Genomic DNA, 18,237 nt, shown 5'->3' with positions numbered 1-18,237 from the left:
TGTTTCTGGCTGACAGCAGGGGCGGGGGTGACTCTTGGTTTTAGTTTCACCCCTATTGAGGGCGCATTTCAGGCCAGACCTGGGGGTTATCTCTTCAGCCCATACACCTGGAATCTTGAAGGGAGACTCAGGAATCTCAAGAGGCCTCCCTTCAGAGGCATAGAGAGCCATCATTTCTCCTTTTGTGCAACTGTGAAGATCAGAGTCTTTGCCTCAGGTCCTCTCAACTTTAAGGCTGCTGTGTCAGCCGAATCAAAAGTTATCTGTGCCCTCAGTTTGTACAGCAAGTCCCTGCCCAACAGGCCCACTGGACAATCAGGGAGATAAAGGAATTCATGCCTTACATTATGACTCCCTAGATTGCATTGTCTAGCCATTAGGAAGGGGTGGCAAACCCAGTCCCCTGTGGCCCCAATGATAGTTGTATGCTTGTTGGAAAGAGGACCCACTGGTTGGGTCACAACTGAATGTTCAGTGCCCATGTCCACCATGATGTCAGTGGAATTGCCCCCTATTTTTATTTGGACCACAGGCTCCTGGGGGCCCAGTAGAATGAAGTCTGGTCTGTCCTAGTCTTCCTCATAGCCTTCCAGGCCTGCCAGACCAACATTGTTTTCCTCCCAGGGGCTGGCTCTCTTGTGGGTGGGCTGATATTTTCCTTCAATGGCCTGGCCTCTGTCTCTAGCCTGGGGGCCTTTTGGGAGTCCCTGGCCCATTGGAGACATTCATTCTTCCAATGCCCTTCCTGACGACAGTAGACACTTTGGTTTTGCCCTAGTTCCTCCCTAGAGTGGGAGTGTCCTGGGGGCATTTGTCATCACCCTCAGAGATTGCCTCTGCCACTTCCTGAATTTGCTCACTGGTGCCCCCACCCCCACCCCCCTGAATGTCCAGCGAGGACTGCTGCAAGGAGGTCCACTCTTCTTTTCATCTTCCTGTCAGTCTCCTACTTAGCCTCCTGATCTCTATAGATAAAGACCTTTGTGGCCACCTCCAGGAGCTGACTAGCATTCATTCCAGCAAATCCCTCCAGCTTCTGCAATTTTCACCTTATTTCTCCCTGGGCCTGGCCAACAAAAGCAGCATTTATCATCCTCTGGCTTTCAGTGACTTCCGGGTCAAAGGGGGTGTACATATGGAAGGCCTCACACAAAGGCTCACAGAACTGGCTGGGGCTCTCATCTGGCCCTGAGGTTTGGCTCATGTTCATGGCCTTTATCCTCCTTCCTCATGCCTCCCAATAATGCCTCCTGATATCGCTCAAGTCGCTGCAATCTCGGCTATTACTGGGGTCCCAATGGGGTCCTGTTTGGGAAATAGGCCTGAGCATATGCCTGAGCATTTAGGGTACCCTCAGGAGCATGATCTTCCAGCCACTTTAGAGCTGCCTGTGTTATATGGCGCCACTCTTCAGTACTGAATAGAGTCAGGAGAAGCTGTCCAGGTGGGTTTGTGAGTCTGGATGGTAGACTGCGTCAGATCAATCAGAGCCTGAGGCTTTTCCGTGAAGGAGGGGGTGTGATGTTTCCAGTTGAGGAGGTCTGTGGTGGTAAAGGGCTGATAGACAAGTAGCCGTCCTCTTCCTTGTATTTGGCCTTCCTGGGCATAATAAATGGGGCTCTGGTCATAATGCATGGGGCTCTGGGCCTCCCTCAGGGGCATCTGCAGGGCAGCTGGAGTCTGAGCAGAGGAGGGGTTCTCATGGAGACTGGTCAGATTCTCTCAATTGAGTGGGAAATGTGGGTGAGCACTGGAGGGCTCGGAATGGGTACAGAGTCCATAGGACTCAGGGGGCTTAGAGTCATCGAGCCCTCTGAGGCTTCTGAACCAGATTTTACAGGTGTGACTGTCCCTTGTGTTGCCCCATCCAGTGTCAGAGGCGGGGTGCAGAACTGGGCACTGGTGGCAGAGGTGGATAAAGTGGCACATAGTGGGGTGGTACCTCCTCAGGTTCCTCAGCCAGTATGGGTTCCTTTGCTTTTTCTCTACACTTGGAAGCTGCAGCCACACTAGCTGTCATAATCCTATAGGCCTCTTCTAGGTAAGGCCTTAGCCATGAGGGCCGGCTGAGGACAGCATCCTGTCAGCAATCAATATAGGGAAATTGTTCTGGGTGTCCTGGCTTTCCTGCAATTTCTCTATAAACTTCATGAACCACAGTTCTATCCACACCAAAAGCAGGCCAATCCACTTCACAAAGGGCCTTAAGCTTGTTAGGAGTTGACTTTACCCCATAGTCTGGGAGTGTTTTTACTCTGATTTCCACACATCTCCTCCTGTTACCAGATGGCAAGACAGATACAGAGCAGGAGGGGCTTTTGGAGGAGAGGTAAGGGGTCCTCACTTGCTTTGGCCTTCTATGACTGCTCCCCTTGTGGAGATTTAGGCATCTCCTGGCCATAATGAGTTTGTATAAACCCTGGACCAGAGGCCCTGTTAGGGCTCACTCTTGACCATATGAGTTTGCCATGGACCCACAGATCAGAACTCCTCAATTGCTTTGCAGCTGGGCTGCATCTCAGGCTCTCACTTTCACACAGCAGTACTTTTGCCCTGCTCTCTGAACCTGAGAAACATGGTTTCACCCCAAAAGGGAGTTACTAGCAGTTTCTGGGAGGTGATCAGTCTCCCCTTCTGCCTCCTGAGGCAGGCCTGAATTTGAACCTGAATTCTTACCAATCTGACAAGCAGTCTCCCTTCCTCTCACTGATTCCTGCATCTCGTCAGGTTCTGTGGTGCATCTGAGGCCCTCACCCTGACTCACCAGGAGGACAAGTCCCTCCTCCAGATCAAGCTGTCCACTGGCACCTGGTGGAATCTTCTCCTGGGAGATGCACTCTGGAGACAAGGGAGGTGAAAAAAATCAGTCTCCATAATCCCAGATGAGTCCCCAAGAAATGTTGTGGGAATCTTGAGCTAAAATACAGGACACTGAGACAGTTAACAGGAAGCAACGTCTTATTGTGCCAGCACAGTCTCAGCAGACTCGTGTCCAAAGGCTGAGCCCTGAGAACAAAGGGCAAAGATCTAATCTATATATGGTTTTATACAATTCTATAGGCTACTTTACCCTAGTGCTGTGTGACTTTCCCCTCCCCAGTGCTACCTGACCCTCTCCACATTTAGATTCCTCAGGTTTTTATCTCTCTGCTATGCCATCCCTACCTTCCTACTACTCTATCAGAACTCAGGCCTAGTCTGTCTTTCTTTTGATCCTCCTCCCTGCTACACATGGTGGCGCAATCCCAGCACTTGGGAGGCCGAGGCAGGAGGACATTGAGTTTAAGGCAGCCTGGGTTACATAGCTAGACCCTTTCTCAAAAACAAAAAACAAAATAAACAAAAAAAAAAAATCACTTTCTCAGTTGGATCTGGAAATTTTACCTTTCCAAGATCAAGATTCATAAAGTTGAATCTTTTCTCCCATTTCCTGTGTGGGGAGCAGGAAATGTTTTTCCTTCCCCTCACTTCTCCCTACTTTATCTTATTATACTAAAATAAATCCTTGCTAAAACTTAAAAAAAAAGATGCATAAAATAAAGGATGTCAGGCAGGCAGAGTGGCTCAAGTAGCAGAGTGCCCACAAAGCAACTGTGAGGCCCTGAGTTCAAACCCCAGTACCACAAAAAAAAAAAAATTAAGAATGTCAAACTCTTTTTTTTTGTGTGTAGTACTGGGGCTTGAACTCAGGGCCTTCACCTTGAGCCATTTTTTTTCTTTTTGTAAAGGGTTTTTTAAGATGGGGCCTTGTGACCTATTTATCCAGGCTGGCTTTGAACTGTGATCCTCCTGATCTCTGCCTCCTGAGCAGCTAGGATTACAGGTATGAGCCACCAGTGCCTGGCTAAGAATGTCAAACTCTTAATGTATGATGAGAACCATAAGTACAGCCAAGTGCTGGCTTAACCACCTTCTGGTCAAAGACAGACTCCATGTACAAAGATGGTTCCATAAGATTATAATGGAGGTGAACATTTCTTATTGTTTAGTGACATTGTAGCCCTCTTTATAATGCAATGCATCGCTCGCGTGATTGTGGAGATGTACATGTAAGCACTGCACTGCTGATAGTACATACAAACCCATATGCTGGTGTGCCCTGTGGTCCCGGCTATTCTGGGGACTGAGGCCAGAGGATCGCTTGAGCCCAGCAGTTCAAGATTAGTCTGGGAGACAGCAAAAGACTCATCTCAGCAAAACCAAAAAAGGATAGCACATACAATCATGTACAGTACACAAGACTCAATAATGATAATAAATGACTGTTACTGGTGTATATATTTACTATACTTTCCGTTGCTATTTTATACTCTTTCTACTTATATAAAAAAGTTTACTGTAAAACAGTATGCCTTGGCAGCAGCCCCATACATCTTGTGGTTATCCACTCTATCTTTTATTTTTTTTGTTGATGGCACTGGAGTTTGAACTTGGGGCTTCACAACTGTTCTTATCATTTGAACCACTTAGCCATCGATTTTTTTGTGATTTTTTTTAAGAGGGGGTCTCATTAACTATTTTCTGGGGGGGGCTGGCTTTGAATCGCAACCCTCCTGATCTCTGTCTCCTGAGTAGCTAGGATTACAGGCATGAGCCACAGCACCTGGCTATCCTCCCTCTCTTGGCTGCATCAAGTGGCCAGGGTGAGGGATTGACCTATACCATCTAGGCCTGTGTAAGTACACTGGAATGTTCCCACAGTGAAAAAATTGGTTCACTCTGTTAGGTGACACATAATTCTTCATTGGGCTAAGCAGTTTGGGTACATGCTACCATTGTCTCACCTGGGCACACGCTTAAACAAGAATTCACTTTGAGCCAGGTGCTGGTGGCTCATGCCTGTAATCCTAGCTACTCAGGAGGCACAGATCAGGAGGATCATTGTTTGAAGACAGCCCAGGCAAAGAGTTCACGAAAAACCCTTCACAAAAATAAGGCTGGTGGAGTGGCTCAAGGCCCTGAGTTCAAGCCCCAGTACCACAAAAAAAAAAAAAAAAAAAAAAAAAAAAGAATTCACTTTGAGACCAGAGGCTGCGTCTTAAGGGAGGACTCAGATTCAGGTAGAGGCAGGGGAAATGCTCTGTCTGAATGGCTAGGGAACTTTTTTCCATAGAGGCTGTACTCTGCCAGGCACAGAAACTGTAAGAGGTATTTAAACAGGAGAAGCTTGGCATCTCTGTCTCCATTTTGTACCTGTTATCCTTTACTCTGAGCCATTCTCTCATGCAGTCACCTTGGCATCAAGCAAGGGCAGGAATGATGGAGAACATTTTTATGACAAGGGGTCAAAAGTACCCCTAAGGAACAGGGGCATCTCACAGGACAGACCATCACCCCCAAATGAGGACAGTTACCTATAATGATGAGCTTGCACCTGGTGTAGCAGGGAGGAGGCTAGAAAAGAAGCAAGCAAGTCTGTGTTGTGATAATGTGGCAGGGGGGAGGGGATGGCATAGCAGGGAGATAAAACAAAGAATCTAACCGTGAAGGAGTTCACTTAGCACTGAGAAAAAGCTAGCCAATGAAATAGTATGTAATCATATGTGAATTAAACTGTTTCTTGCTTCTGTAACCTGCCTAGAATGGTATATAAGGCAAAGCCCCTTTGTTCTTGGGGCTCAGCCTTTGGATGTGAATCCCCTAAGCTGCTGCCAGCATGCTAATAAATGTTGCTTCCTGAAAAGCCTTGGTGTCCCCTCTCCCTGCTTGACTATCTTGCAACATTTCTGGGAGCTTATGTCTGGGATTTGGAGTTGGTGTTTTCACTTCCTTGTTGCTAGGATTTGGCATTCCCGGCTTGTTGGGAGAGCATCCCATCAGGTGCCAGCAGACCTGTTGATCTGACTGAGGGACTCACCTCTCCCAGTGCACTAGAGATCAAGTCTTGGTTGCACAAAGGAACCCGGAAAAGGCTTGGGAGCCAATTGAGAGCCCCATGTGTCAGACTGGTAAGAACCCCAATTCAAATAATAGTCCTGCCTTTGGGAGTCAGAAGGGGAATCTGATCACCTCCCAGAGATCCCCAAGTAACCCTGTCTGGGGTGAAACCAGGTCTCTCGGGTTTAGGGAGTGGGGCAAAAGTGTGTAAGACACCTTTGGGAATTAGGGAGGTTGAACACCTAATAGGTTTTCTCACCAGCAAGACAGACCAGGATGGGGAACAACACAAGTAAAAAGAAAGCACTTTGGATAAAATGCAAGAAACCTCCAGTACAGGGTGGGGTGGGGTGCGGGGGTGTTGAGCTTTTCCCAGGAAATAGCCACAACCCAGGTTAAGGGATGGGTAACAAAAATTCAGTTCCAAAGATGTATACTCACAAGAGAACAGATGCATCATCCACCATTCCACCGGATAGCCCTCTGGGTATGGTTTAAAAAGTTTTTTTTTTTGAGAATACACTCTTGTGTGTGTGTGTGTGTGAATTTGTTTAAAGCACTGGGCAAAATTTAATTTGCTCCTGGAATTCCAGCTCATCTTATGTGCACTTAAGTTGACATTTTTTTCTGCAATGCTTAATTTATAAAACTTTTGTGTGTGTGTGTGTGTGTAAACATCTTCAGAATGGTTCTTAAACTGGTGTTACAAGGTTAATGTGATATTCAAGTTAACAAAAAACCAGGGTGTTTGTGTTAAAGATCTCTGTTATAAACTGCTTAAGCTTTTTACATATGAGTATGTAAGCATCTTGAGGATGATTCTTATTATAGAGTCAATGTAAAAATTGTTACTTTTATTATGTTCTACTGCTACTTTTAAGAAAACCAGTTTTCAAACTTATTTCAATCAGGTCTCACTAGGATGCAGGCATTCAGAGGTTAGCACTCTGGCTCAGACCAAAGGAGGAAAAAAAGAGGGGGAGGGGCCACAGCCTGCAGCAGAAATCTTAAAATTTGGGTAGTTAAAAAAATGACCTTAACCTGTTTCATTCTGCCCTAAAAAAAATCTGGGATTTAATTCTCTTTTATAATACAATACATGGGTCTATTAACAAATGGGATTTCTATAAATTGTTTTTATAAAAAATAATTTGAAAGTTCCTTTCTTTCTGTTTTTTTTCTCATACAAATAAAAGACTCTAAGTTAAAAGGTTTTATGAGTAAGTAAACAAAAGTAACAAAAATATATAAAAGGTATTAAGGATGTGGTTTTTTAAAAATAAAAGGTTAAAAAAAGACTGTTAAATAAAAAAAAAAAAGGATAAAGACAAACTCCCCCAGGGGATACAAAATAAGTTGTCATAAAGGTACAGAGTAAGTTATCATAAAAAGATGGAGCATATAAATGCTTATGTAAGTGATTAAGTTGACTAAAATCTAAGCATTACATTAAAGGTTTTGTAAGGTCAAAATTTAAAGTACTGATGTTAAACTAAAACCTAACTCTCTAAGCTCATAACAACAAGGCTGTCCTAAAGCTACTGTATTGTTCTTGATGACATTTACAAAAAAACTGTCTTAAAAAAGGTGTTTTTTGTGCTAAGATAACTGTCAGGAATTTTTGATGCTACAGGTTAATCCAAAAATTTATCACGAGAACAAGAGCTTATTAAACCACAGAGAGGCATAGGCAGCTGAGCACCAGGAATTCTGCTGCACTGATATGAGGATTAAGACAGATTTAGTTATGTAAAGCAAAAAAAAAAAAAAAAAAATCCAAAGCCAAAGTACATTCTCCAGATAGGATAAAGAAACAATAACAACAAAACAACTCAAAAAGGAGCACTACATGGGAGGTCAAGACCTCCAGTTTTTATTAGAGTCAACAGAGTGGAGCAGAGTTGGAGTGTTAGTCCTACTCCTTCCTCATGGCAGTGGAGGGAGTCTTTAGCATGGGATGGCCAGATTGGGACTGTTATTTTAGGGGGCTCCATTGACTGCAGGTTGATGGGATCCTGCTGTATCATCTGTTAATATCAATCCGGGATGTGATCTCTTATCAACATCTGAGCCATAAGTTTTGGCCATTAGGTTTCCTAACTCCACACTTAATCTCTGTAAATATTTACCTGTGTTCTCTGGTGATTCTTGTCAGGGTTTTGACTAATGAGGTAAATGAGTCATAACTAAATAAAAGTTCATTTATGTAAAATTTTCTAGACGACCTCATAATTACGGATAAACAGCTATTGTCTTGAGTGATTCTAATACAGTCTGTAATCTATATGTGTCTGTAACTTGGCTATTTGGGGTCACTTACACTCTTTTCCCCACCCTCCAACTGATGAGAACATCTAAGGTTTTACTTCAAGAGAAACAACTAAACTAATATATATATATAACCTCTACAGAGCTATGATGCTGTTGCTGATTCCTGCATATTAAATATATTTATGTTTTTCAAGTATATCAAGTCTTCTAAAATATAAAATTTAGATAAACACAGTAAAAAAAGTTAATGGTACTGATATACCATTCTGTTAGTTGCTTAATTGTCCATCAAAATTTTAACCATGGCTGTTTTATGTTTTTGTCATTACAATTCAATCCTTCTGGGGCATTTACAATTGAGTTCATGAAAATGACTCTAATAAGCACTTATGTGTCAACCAGGTTAGCTTTTTGGATGTCTGCATTTGTTGGATTTTGTTATGTATTGTCCTTGTCTAGAAGCCCACTGCCTAAGAGCTACTCCTTCTGAGCCTCTTTGTTGCTTATATTTGGCCAAAATTATCTAGTTGGCACTGATTCCCACCTGATCTTCTCATTCCACCCCCACCCCCGACATGGGACCAAAACCAAACAAACACAAAAATCCAGGAAAGAACAAATGCTCATGATGAGAAAAACATAACCAACTGAGAAAGATCTTCATACCACCCTGAGTTCACCTAATCTCATCTGGTCTCAGAAGCTAAGCAGGGTCAGGCCTGGTTAGTACTTGGATGGAAGACAGATCTTCAGAAGAGACTGCTCAGAGACAAGCAGTTTGGAGACAAGGGAGGAATGCCATCAAAGTTTAAATGGAGTCACTCGTGACGGACCTCTCAAAAATAACCAAGGCCGAGAGGATTGAGGAAATAGTTCTTATGCATGTGTGGCTATCTGGCATTAAAGCCCTTCCAGACACAAACTCAGATTTTTTAGACAAGGTCTTCTACTTAAATAGACACAAATATGACTATTTTTACTGGCTTTAGACATGTCCTTTGATACTTGGAGATGGCATTTTTAACTTTTTTTAAACAATGTGCTTTCTTGGACATAAATACTGATACTATATTGTTGCTGTGATAATTCTCAGTAAAAAACAAACAAACCAGGAGATACTGTCTGGGTAAAAGAATGAAATGTCCAACCTTATTGGAAGGGCCCTTTTGTTATTATTTTGTCTACTCTCACTACAGTTCAAGTAGCAGAAATTGCTCCCTGGATCCACCACAGCCGAGTAAAGCCAGTCTCTCTCAAGTGGGAGTGCGTCCCTGACCCAGTCTCACCATACAAGATCACCCTCTGGAATGCCTGCGCCCTTCCTCAGCAGGACCCCGCTTCCTGGGAAACAACAGGTGACCACGAACAATGAGATGACAGCCCTGCTCTAGTCACTCTGGAAGCTGACTAGTCTATGCGCGCAGAAGCTGGAACATGGGAGGCACTGCTGCTCTTCTTTACTCATATGGACTCTTACCTTTTGGGTTAGCCCTTGCAAGGTTTCCCCCATGTACTGAATGTTATAACAGAGCCATTGTTGGGACCTCCGCACAGCCATACTTTGTGTCATGCACCCACCAACAGGTTGGATGTTACATGGGCTAGTATATTCCCGGGTTTGCAAGGCTGCAGGTAAGCGAAATTGGAAGTCCCAGAGTAAGGGAAACAATACAGGCTACATTTGTAATGAAAAGTGGGGTGATGGGTCTTGTCTTGGGAGCATGTTTGATGTCACCCTGCCTGGTTCCCTTGGTATTGTGGTCCAATGGGACCATTACAGAGGCCACTACAGAGGAAAAAACAGCGCTCATGTAATCATGCTATAAAAATACAAACCTCTAAATCAAGATGATGCTCTTTGACCCTAGGTGGGTCTGAGCATCAAAGGGGGGAATGATGTAGCAGGGAGGAGGGCAAGAAAAAGAAGCAAGTCTGTGCTCTGATAATGTAGCAGCGAGTGGGGGGGATGGAATAGCTGGGAGATAAAACTTAAAGAATCTAAACGTGAAGACGGTCACTTAGCACTAGCCAATGAAATAGTGTGCAACCATATATGTATTAACTTTTGTTTCTTGCTTTGTAACCTGCTTAGAATGGTATTATAAGGCAAAGTCCTGTTGTTCTCTGGCTCAGCCTTTGGATGTGAATCTGCTTAGCTGCTGCGGGCACACTAATAACTGTTGCTTCCTGAAAAGCCTAGGTGTCTGCTTGAATATCCTGTAACACTGGGGCAGGAGAAATCATTTTTTGGGAACCAGATTGTCCCCCTCAAGTGAAGACAGTGAGAACAGCTGGACAGTGGTAACTTCTTCCTCTGGAAAGGACTGAACTAATGGTCAACCAGGCCTCACCACCCGAACTCACCGGGGACTAGCACTGTTTAACTATGCATACCTTTTGTCCCCTGCCCTAATTGTCTATTTAAAGCTAAAACTAATGTGTGTACCCCAAAGATGGCTGAAGATGGCTTCCCTCTTCCCACAGGGTGCCCCAGGCAGTGTAATAAATGTCCCTTCTCTGCCTTTCACCATTACTGTCTCTTTATTTGGCATATAGGGGTGAGGGTCCCACCTGATGCATGGAAGCCCTGGAGTTTGGTCCTGGGGTCCAAAACTTCGGTTTCAAAACGTCATCCAAATCAGCAGAGCCTGGCAGACAGTTTGACTTGTATGACAGTAGGGAGGAAGTGCCAAGGACACCCACGTCCTGACCTCCCACAACCCCCGGGGAACAGAGCACCCGGGAGCCTGGGCGAGGAGGGCAAGGCTGGACAGCCGCGCACGGAGCGGAGGGAGGGGGCGGAAGGACGGGGCGGGAGCAGCGCGCGGGCGGGGCTGGAGGCGGCCTTGACTCTGACTCCTTCCGGTATCTGGGACCGGAACTGAGTATTTCCGGCCTTCCGGCGTGAGGCGGGGCCTGACGGCGCCAGGTCCCGCCCATCTGTCGCGGCGCACCAGGACCGCTGAGGCCCGTCTGCTCGGTGCACGTCTCCAGCGCCATGGCCATGACACTGGGTTACTGGGACATCCGCGGGGTGAGCGGCCCGCTGATGAGTGGGAAGGGACGCGGGGCCGGGACCTGGGCAGCAGCTAGGAGGGAGGCCTAGGAGATGGAACGCCCTTAGGACTTGCTGGAGCCTTCGGCTTGTCTCTCTGCAGAGCCGGCGCGTGCGTTAGGAGGGTGCTGTTGAGTGTAGGCTCACTTGGGGGAGACGAAGTCACATAGTTAGGGTCCCCATTCCTGACCTCTGTCACCTGCCATCTCTCCCAGCTGGCTCATGCCATTCGCCTGCTCCTGGAGTACACAGACTCAAGCTATGAGGAGAAGAGATACACTATGGGGGACGGTAATGACACCTTGTGGCCAGACCTCTGACCAGCTCCTGCCCACTGGTGCCCAGCTTCTCATGCTTGGCCACCTGCGGCTCAGCAATGCAGGCCTCCTTCAGCTGGACCTAGGGCCCACTCCTTCCTAAACCCATGTAGGGTGCAGCGCTGTCTTCATTACAGAGCTCTGGGAGTGGAGGGCTGGATCCCCCTCTGTCTGAAGTTGGGTAACAATTCCTTAAAGCCTGGCCTAAACCTTTCAGATCTCAGTCCTGTAGGGCCATAGACCTAAGAAGCATTCTTTACCCCTGCAACCTGGGAATGTGGGATGGAGTGGGCCAGATTGCAGATGCACCAACTCAGGGGGTCTTGCCTTACACATCAGGGACCCTGGGGAAGGAGGGCTGGACTCAGGGGATCTTTGTTTTCACTCCATCTTGTCCACCACAGCTCCCGACTATGACAGAAGCCAGTGGCTGAGTGAGAAATTCACACTGGGCCTGGACTTCCCCAATGTAGGTGCAGGGAAGGGGGCGTGGGGAAGTGTGGGCCTCCCTCCCTCCTTCCCTCCCCTCCTGCCCAGCTGAGAGTTCTAGCACTCACTCCTGTGGTCTACACCGTGTTCCTCTGATGCTCTGGGTCCCAGCTCTGCATTCATTCTGCAGTGTATTTATGTGTGCTTGCCATGGCCAGGCCCACTGAGTGGCAGGTCCCATGTCTGTCCTAAGCAGGAAAGGGCTGCTGGGACCTGGGCTCCCACCTGACCTTCCGTGTGGTCCGTGCAGCTGCCCTACTTAATCGATGGGGCTCGCAAGATCACGCAGAGCAACGCCATCTTGCGCTACATTGCCCGCAAGCACGACCTGTGTGAGTGGGGCTGGCTGCAGGGTGTGGGGCAGTGGGCGTCCCCTGGGCTTGTCTGGGGTGGGTGCTGAGGGGTGTGTGCTGTGTGGCTGCAGGTGGGCAGACAGAAGAGGAGAAGATTCATGAGGACATTTTGGAGAACCAGCTGATGGATGTCTCTAATGATCTGGCCAGAGTCTGCTACAGCCCTGACTTTGTGAGCTTCTTTTACTGCCCCTCTTCCCCTGGGTTTGGAATCAGGTGTCAGTACTCTCAGATTCTTATTTACGTAGGTCTTGTACTTTTGGCACATTCCTTTTTTTTTTTGGTGGTACTGGGGTTTGAACTCAGGGCTTTTCAATTGCTGTACCACTTGAGCCACTCCATCAGCCTTCTTTTGAACTTAGAGCTGCTTGTTCTCCAGGATGTTTCCTGTGTTTGCCACCAGTGTCCCTCATAGCAACTGAGCACTCTTTTTTTCCCCATGTACTGGGGCTTGAACTCAAGGCCTTCACCTTGAGCCACTCCACCAGCCCTATTTTTGTGAAGGGTTTTTCTGAGATAGGGTCTTGTGGAACTATTTTGCCTGGGACTGGCTTCGAACCTTGATCCTCTTGATCTCTGCCTTCTAGCTAGGATTACAGGCATGAGCCTCTGGCACCCAGCCAACTGAGCACTCTTATTCAAGTCTCCACTAATCTCAGAGTATAGTCCAGTGTCCCCAAGGTGGATATTCATAGTGGATAGGTGGATATCGTAGATAGTAAAGTCATGGTTTCAGAATTTTCTCCACCTCTGCCCTCTTCCCTTGGCCCTCTCCCAGCTGGTTCATATCATCTGCCTGCTCATGAAACACACACACTCACTGGTGAGAAAAAGTCCAAGACTCAGAAGGCATGGAAACTTAGAGTTCCCATCTCTGTCCAAATGTATCCCAGTGCTGTCTTCTTCCACCGTCACGAGTCAGCAAGTTTTTCTCATAGGCAACTCAGGGTCAGCCAGGGGACTTCTGTTCCTCGCTCTTTCCTTTCAGCCTCAACTGCTTTCTTTATGAGAAAAATTCATGTATATTTCATTCTTTTGGAACCTACTATGTAGAACTTTTGCCTTCTGGGTACTTTTAGAACTTTCTTCTTTGATTTTTGCCTGCATCAGAGCCCAGAGTCTACCAGGTTGTTAGGGCCCTCACGGGTTGGACGCATAGGGGGTGGTTTGACATCAGTATTGATAATGTCTTATTATTAGGGTAGTGTCCCATTCTCTGATTTCCTATTCTTCCTCTGAAGAATGGGGTGGGGTACCCAGAAGGAGTCTAATAAATGCATTGATTTATATTAAATCAAAGCCTGGACACTGACCCAGTTCCCATCTTGGGGAAGATGGCTAGTTGTTGCCATGCATAGCCCTGGTGAGACTGGTCATTCTGCCAGGGAGTTTGTGTCTGAGGGTGGTGACAGCTGTTTTCTGCCTCAGGAGAAACTAAAGCCAGAGTACCTGGAGCAACTCCCTGGAATGATGAAGCTTTTCTCAGAGTTCCTGGGGAAACGTCAGTGGTTTGTTGGTAACAAGGTAAATAGGAAGGAATCCAGATTTGTATTCTTTCCAGGGTACAGAATTTTGTGTTCACTGATCCTTTGGCCTTTTGCAGATCACCTTTGTGGATTTTCTGGCTTATGATGTCCTAGACCTTCACCGTATATTTGAACCCAAGTGCCTGGATGCGTTCCCAAACCTGAGGGACTTTCTGTCCCGCTTTGAGGTGATGCCTCTCATCCTTCTTTCTCTTGGCTGTCACCTTTTCCTTCTCACTTTCCATGATAACTTCCTATGCCTAGAACTGAAGTGAAAATAATGACAGTTTATTGAGCACTGGCATTCTGCCTGGAACGGTGATAAGCGTCTTATATCTATTGGGTCAAAGATAGCATTATGACATTCGTATAGGGTGGATAGAATTGTCAGTCCCACTGGACAGATAAGGAATGTGAGACTGTAGAGGATTAGTCACTTGCTGAAGGTCGCAGGGCCAGTGGAGGTTGTGCTGGGCCTTCTGTGAACTTTTGACTACAAGGACAGCACTGAGTGCTGCCCCTGTTTTGCCAAAGGAAAAGCCCCAGGCCCTTGTGCAGCCTGGGTTTCCTGTCTAGGACTGTGTGGAGGAGGAGGAAATGTCAGGAGTGTGTACAGCTGGCATTAGGAGGGTGAGGCAGCGTGGGGTTGATGTGAAGCACCAGGATTCGGCCCATATCCATACTGGTCTGTGGGGGGCTTTGCTCAATCAGATCCCTGACTAGGGAAGCACTGAGACCCCAGGGCTGTAGTTGGTGTTGGATTTTAGTACATACTCAGGGCCCTATTGAAGAATTTTATCCTGAAGTATTCTATGGTGTGGGACTTTCTCTCTCTCTCTCTCTCTTTTTCCTCTTTCTTGTTTTGAATGTTCCAGTCCCATCTGTAAGGTGGGCTCATTCATTTATTTTTACTCATGGCCTCTGATTTCTGTATGAGGCTCTGTGTCAGGCACAATGGGACATGGCAAGGATGCCTGTTCATCTTAAGACTGAGTGAAGCAACGAATGGCCTGAGTTCTAGACTGTGAGGTGCACATGTGCCTGGGTGCTAGAGAGTCCAGATGGACCTTGCCTCACAGCTAATTGTGGCCCATCCACAGTCCACTTATTTGGCCCCCACAAAACCTACTTTATGTCAGGTGCTGGTGGCTGACTCCTGTAGTCCTAGCTACTCAGCAGGCAGAGATCAGGAGGATCACAGTTCAAAGCCAGCCCAGGCAAATAGTTTGCAAGACCCTATCTCAGAAGAAACCCATCACAAAAGAGAGCTGGTGGAATGGCTCAAGGTGTAGCCCTGAGTTCAAGGTTCAGTACCACAAAAAAAAAAAAAAAAGTGGCCCCTCCAAGTGAATGTCATTTGGCCTGGTCCCTTTACTAGAGCTGGAGATGAGGTCAGCTAGGGCACATGAGATTGGACTCAGGCACCAGATGGAGAAATTTGGACTCTGTGCTCTCAAAGGATAGATTAGAACCATGCCTCATCTTTCCTTGCGGGGCCTCCTGCATCTTGCCAACTGTTACCCAACATTTGCTGAATCACTGGGTGAAACCTGGGCTCTTATCCAAGCTGCACTGGAAAATACTTAGCTCCTTTGTCCTGCTCAGGTCTTCCTCTATGTGCAAACCCAGGCAAGAAGGAGCTTCCCTATGGGAAAGGAACTGTCTGCAGACAGGGAGTGACAGGGCCTCCTGTGGGGAGGCAAAAGGTGGGCATGCAGAAAGCACAGAATGGCAGACACAAAGCCTGGCTGACTCCAGCCTCGTTTCTCTCACTAGCTGTGTGAGCTAGATGTCACTTAACCTCTCTGAATCTCAGCAGACTCTGAGCTGCTGCTTTCTCTTTTCCACTCAGGGCCTGAAGAAGATCTCTGCCTACATAAAGACCAACCGCTTCCTCCCAAAACCTTTGTATACAAAGGTGGCCACATGGGGCAACAAATAGGGCCTGGAAAGGGCAGGAGATTGGAGTGAGGTGCCTCTTTTCCTACTGCCCAGCAGCTGGACCCCTGCAGCCCTAGCACTGAAACAGATGGTAGGGACCCTCCCTGAGGTACTGGGGCAGCAGTTCAGCATTGTTAGAGCAGTGTTAAATACTGTCAAAGCACTGTTAATACTAACCCTTGCTATAAGCACCTCTTAGACTGTTCATTTTTCTTTTAAATGTTCTGAAATGTTGGGGGCTGGGGAGGTTTGATTCCTTAATTGATAGCTGTTAGACGCTTCTCTGGAGTTCTTCTGCCTTGAGTGAAGGACTGCTAGTAAGACAGTTGGACCGTCATGCCACATCAGTAGTTTTGAATCCAAAACACGAGTCTGGTGCCAGAAGATACTGCCCCAGCAAGCAGCTTGTACTGGGTTTTTGCCACCACAAGACTTGGTGAATATTAGAAGATCCTGTAGTCTCATCCACCCAGGCCAGAGGTGGAGCACTTTCTCCCTCTGGTGACCCAACAGAAGACCTGTGACTGATGCAAACACAATCCTTCATTTGCATGAAGGGACTGCCATGATTGATGCAGACATCCTTGTCCAACCCTGCTTCCTGCATATATAAGCAGGTTGATTGGCTCACTTTGTGAGTAGCTGGGAGACACCCTCCTGGGCTGCCTGCTGGCGTTGCAACATTTGGTCCAGATAAAGACTTCTTTGGAGTGGTTTTCCTTGCCTTACTTTTGATTTTCATCATTAGTGCAGTGGCTGAGCTGGTAACACAAAGAAAAGAGAAGTAGCCATGGAAACAGCAACAGTGGCAGGGTGGCTGGACCATCCTGACAAAAGTGTGAGTGGAGCTAACAAGCAGTTCCAACTGCAAGCGACCTTGGCAGTGGAGATGGCAGCAGCACCACCTTGGTAGTAAAACTGACATTGGTGGTCAGGGGTGATGCAAACACCCTTGGGGTGAAACTGACACCAGTGGATCATGGGAGCTCTAACACTTGCCTCTGGTGCAGGCTGTCAATCCTCCTGGGCCCTGACCCCTGAGGCTCAGGATCCTGTGCCACCTGTAGTCACCCAGATCCTGACCTCCAAGGTGAGGGGGCTATAGTGTTTGCAACTCTAGGTCTTGGCCTCCGAGGTATGGACTGGCACTTGCTCCAGGTTCCAACCTGAGACCAGCAATGATAAGAAAGGATGCCAGCTGCAGCTGTCCACTGGGATTACAAAAATGGCAAAAATGAGTGACTGGCGGAGCTTCTCACCAATCCATGATTTCCATCCAGGTAGAGCAGAAAGACCCCACAAGATGACTTGAGACAGCATCACTGTCTCATTCCTTCTTTCCATCCTCAAGGCCTCATCAGTCCTTTCCTCTCACTGGCCCCTGTCCCATTTAGGCCACTGGAAGCCTTGGGTCCTTGTTTTCCTTAGCAAGGTCCCCATCCTAACATTGCTGTGTCCTGAACTAAGGCCAACTTGGCCATCCTGCCACCAGTGGCTGTGTCTGCATTGAGGAGCCCAGCTGTGACCCAATCTTTAGAGCTTAGAACTGCACTCTTCACCACTGCCCCAAAGACCCGGATTGCCTGGTGTGTGGTCCTGCTCCCCAGTGAGGTCCCTGCCAGGTCCCCAGTGAAGCCTGAGTCATACTTGCTCTGTGTTTTGTCCTCTTGCCTCTGGCTCCTGCCCTCATCAGCTGTCACTGCTACCTTCCAGGGATTTACTGGAGACCTTGGAGGTGGCTGGGTTCATAGGGATTCTGATAGGGTAGAAGGAGTTTGAAACTTCCTGGTCTCTTTCTGATACCTTCAGAGCAGGTCGCCCCAGGAGACTTTCCAGAGAATAAAGGGCATCTTTCTGGATCTGGAATTGCATTCACTCTGCAGCAGTAATAAGGATTTCCAAGGTGAGGCAGGCAGGGGTCTCACAGAGCAGACAGCCAGGGTGGTGGGAATCACAAGCAGGAAGAGCCAGGATCTCTTTTGCCTCTCAATGTTACAGCTGTGTCACATGGGTAGGTCTCCAGGATCTTATCTCTACTTTATTTCTCAGATGCCTTCAAGGCATCCTCTGGTTTGCTACACACATGGATCTCTTTCTTAGTTAATTCCTCATCTCCCCAGGCCACTCCCTGTGAAGTAAATTTCTTCAGTCCTCACATAACTTAAAATTTCTTCAGTGCTCATGTCCTTAGGACTTTGGGTAGGCATAGAATTGTTGGGTGGATCTTCAGTCTTCAGATGGACTTGCTCCATGCTGGAATTAAGCATTTCTAATGAGAAGACTAAGACCTTTCTCATGTGTACGGTTGTCTTTGACACTGAAGATGGTCCTCTTTGACCTGAGGTCTCTAAATCAAAAGCCTGGTGGGGACCTGCAGGCTGCCATTATGATTTGTGAAGTCACCCTCT

At 47.1% G+C, this 18,237-nt stretch overlaps 1 protein-coding gene and 1 long non-coding RNA gene across 2 annotated transcripts in view; one reads left to right on the top strand and one right to left on the bottom strand.

The window, feature by feature from the left end:
- LOC141414944 (uncharacterized) overlaps window positions 1-10,933 on the bottom strand; it is a 31,382-nt gene extending 20,449 nt beyond the window's left edge. Inside the window, exons 1-2 of the long non-coding RNA XR_012439959.1 lie at window positions 10,720-10,933; window positions 2,765-2,838 (exon numbers count right to left, since the gene is read on the bottom strand). This is a non-coding gene — a long non-coding RNA (uncharacterized lncRNA). The remainder of the gene's footprint in view (window positions 1-2,764; window positions 2,839-10,719) is intronic.
- Window positions 10,934-11,028: 95 nt separating this feature from the next.
- On the top strand, window positions 11,029-16,545 carry LOC109688840 (glutathione S-transferase Mu 4). Its single transcript, XM_020167409.2, has 8 exons — window positions 11,029-11,182; window positions 11,419-11,494; window positions 11,925-11,989; window positions 12,260-12,341; window positions 12,434-12,534; window positions 13,791-13,886; window positions 13,966-14,076; window positions 15,741-16,545. The coding sequence occupies exons 1-8, from the start codon at window positions 11,147-11,149 to the stop codon at window positions 15,828-15,830; spliced, it is 657 nt and encodes a 218-aa protein (XP_020022998.1). The 5' UTR covers window positions 11,029-11,146; the 3' UTR covers window positions 15,831-16,545.
- The last annotated feature ends 1,692 nt before the right edge of the window (window positions 16,546-18,237 follow it).

The sequence above is a fragment of the Castor canadensis genome, chromosome 12, assembly GCF_047511655.1.
Source record: "Castor canadensis chromosome 12, mCasCan1.hap1v2, whole genome shotgun sequence".
Classification (NCBI taxonomy): Eukaryota; Metazoa; Chordata; class Mammalia; order Rodentia; family Castoridae; genus Castor; species Castor canadensis.
Note: the sequence above shows the minus strand (reverse complement) of the source record. Positions and strands in the feature narration are given on the sequence as shown.

What these genes read in the sequence shown, in the direction of transcription:
- LOC109688840 (XM_020167409.2), top strand. Translation starts at nt 11,147, where the DNA reads ATGGCCATGACACTGGGTTACTGGGACATCCGCGGG. An exon ending in TGGGCCTGGACTTCCCCAAT is followed by an intron (nt 11,990 to 12,259) that starts GTAGGTGCAGGG and finishes TGGTCCGTGCAG; the next exon opens with CTGCCCTACTTAATCGATGG. An exon ending in ACTTTCTGTCCCGCTTTGAG is followed by an intron (nt 14,077 to 15,740) that starts GTGATGCCTCTC and finishes TTTTCCACTCAG; the next exon opens with GGCCTGAAGAAGATCTCTGC.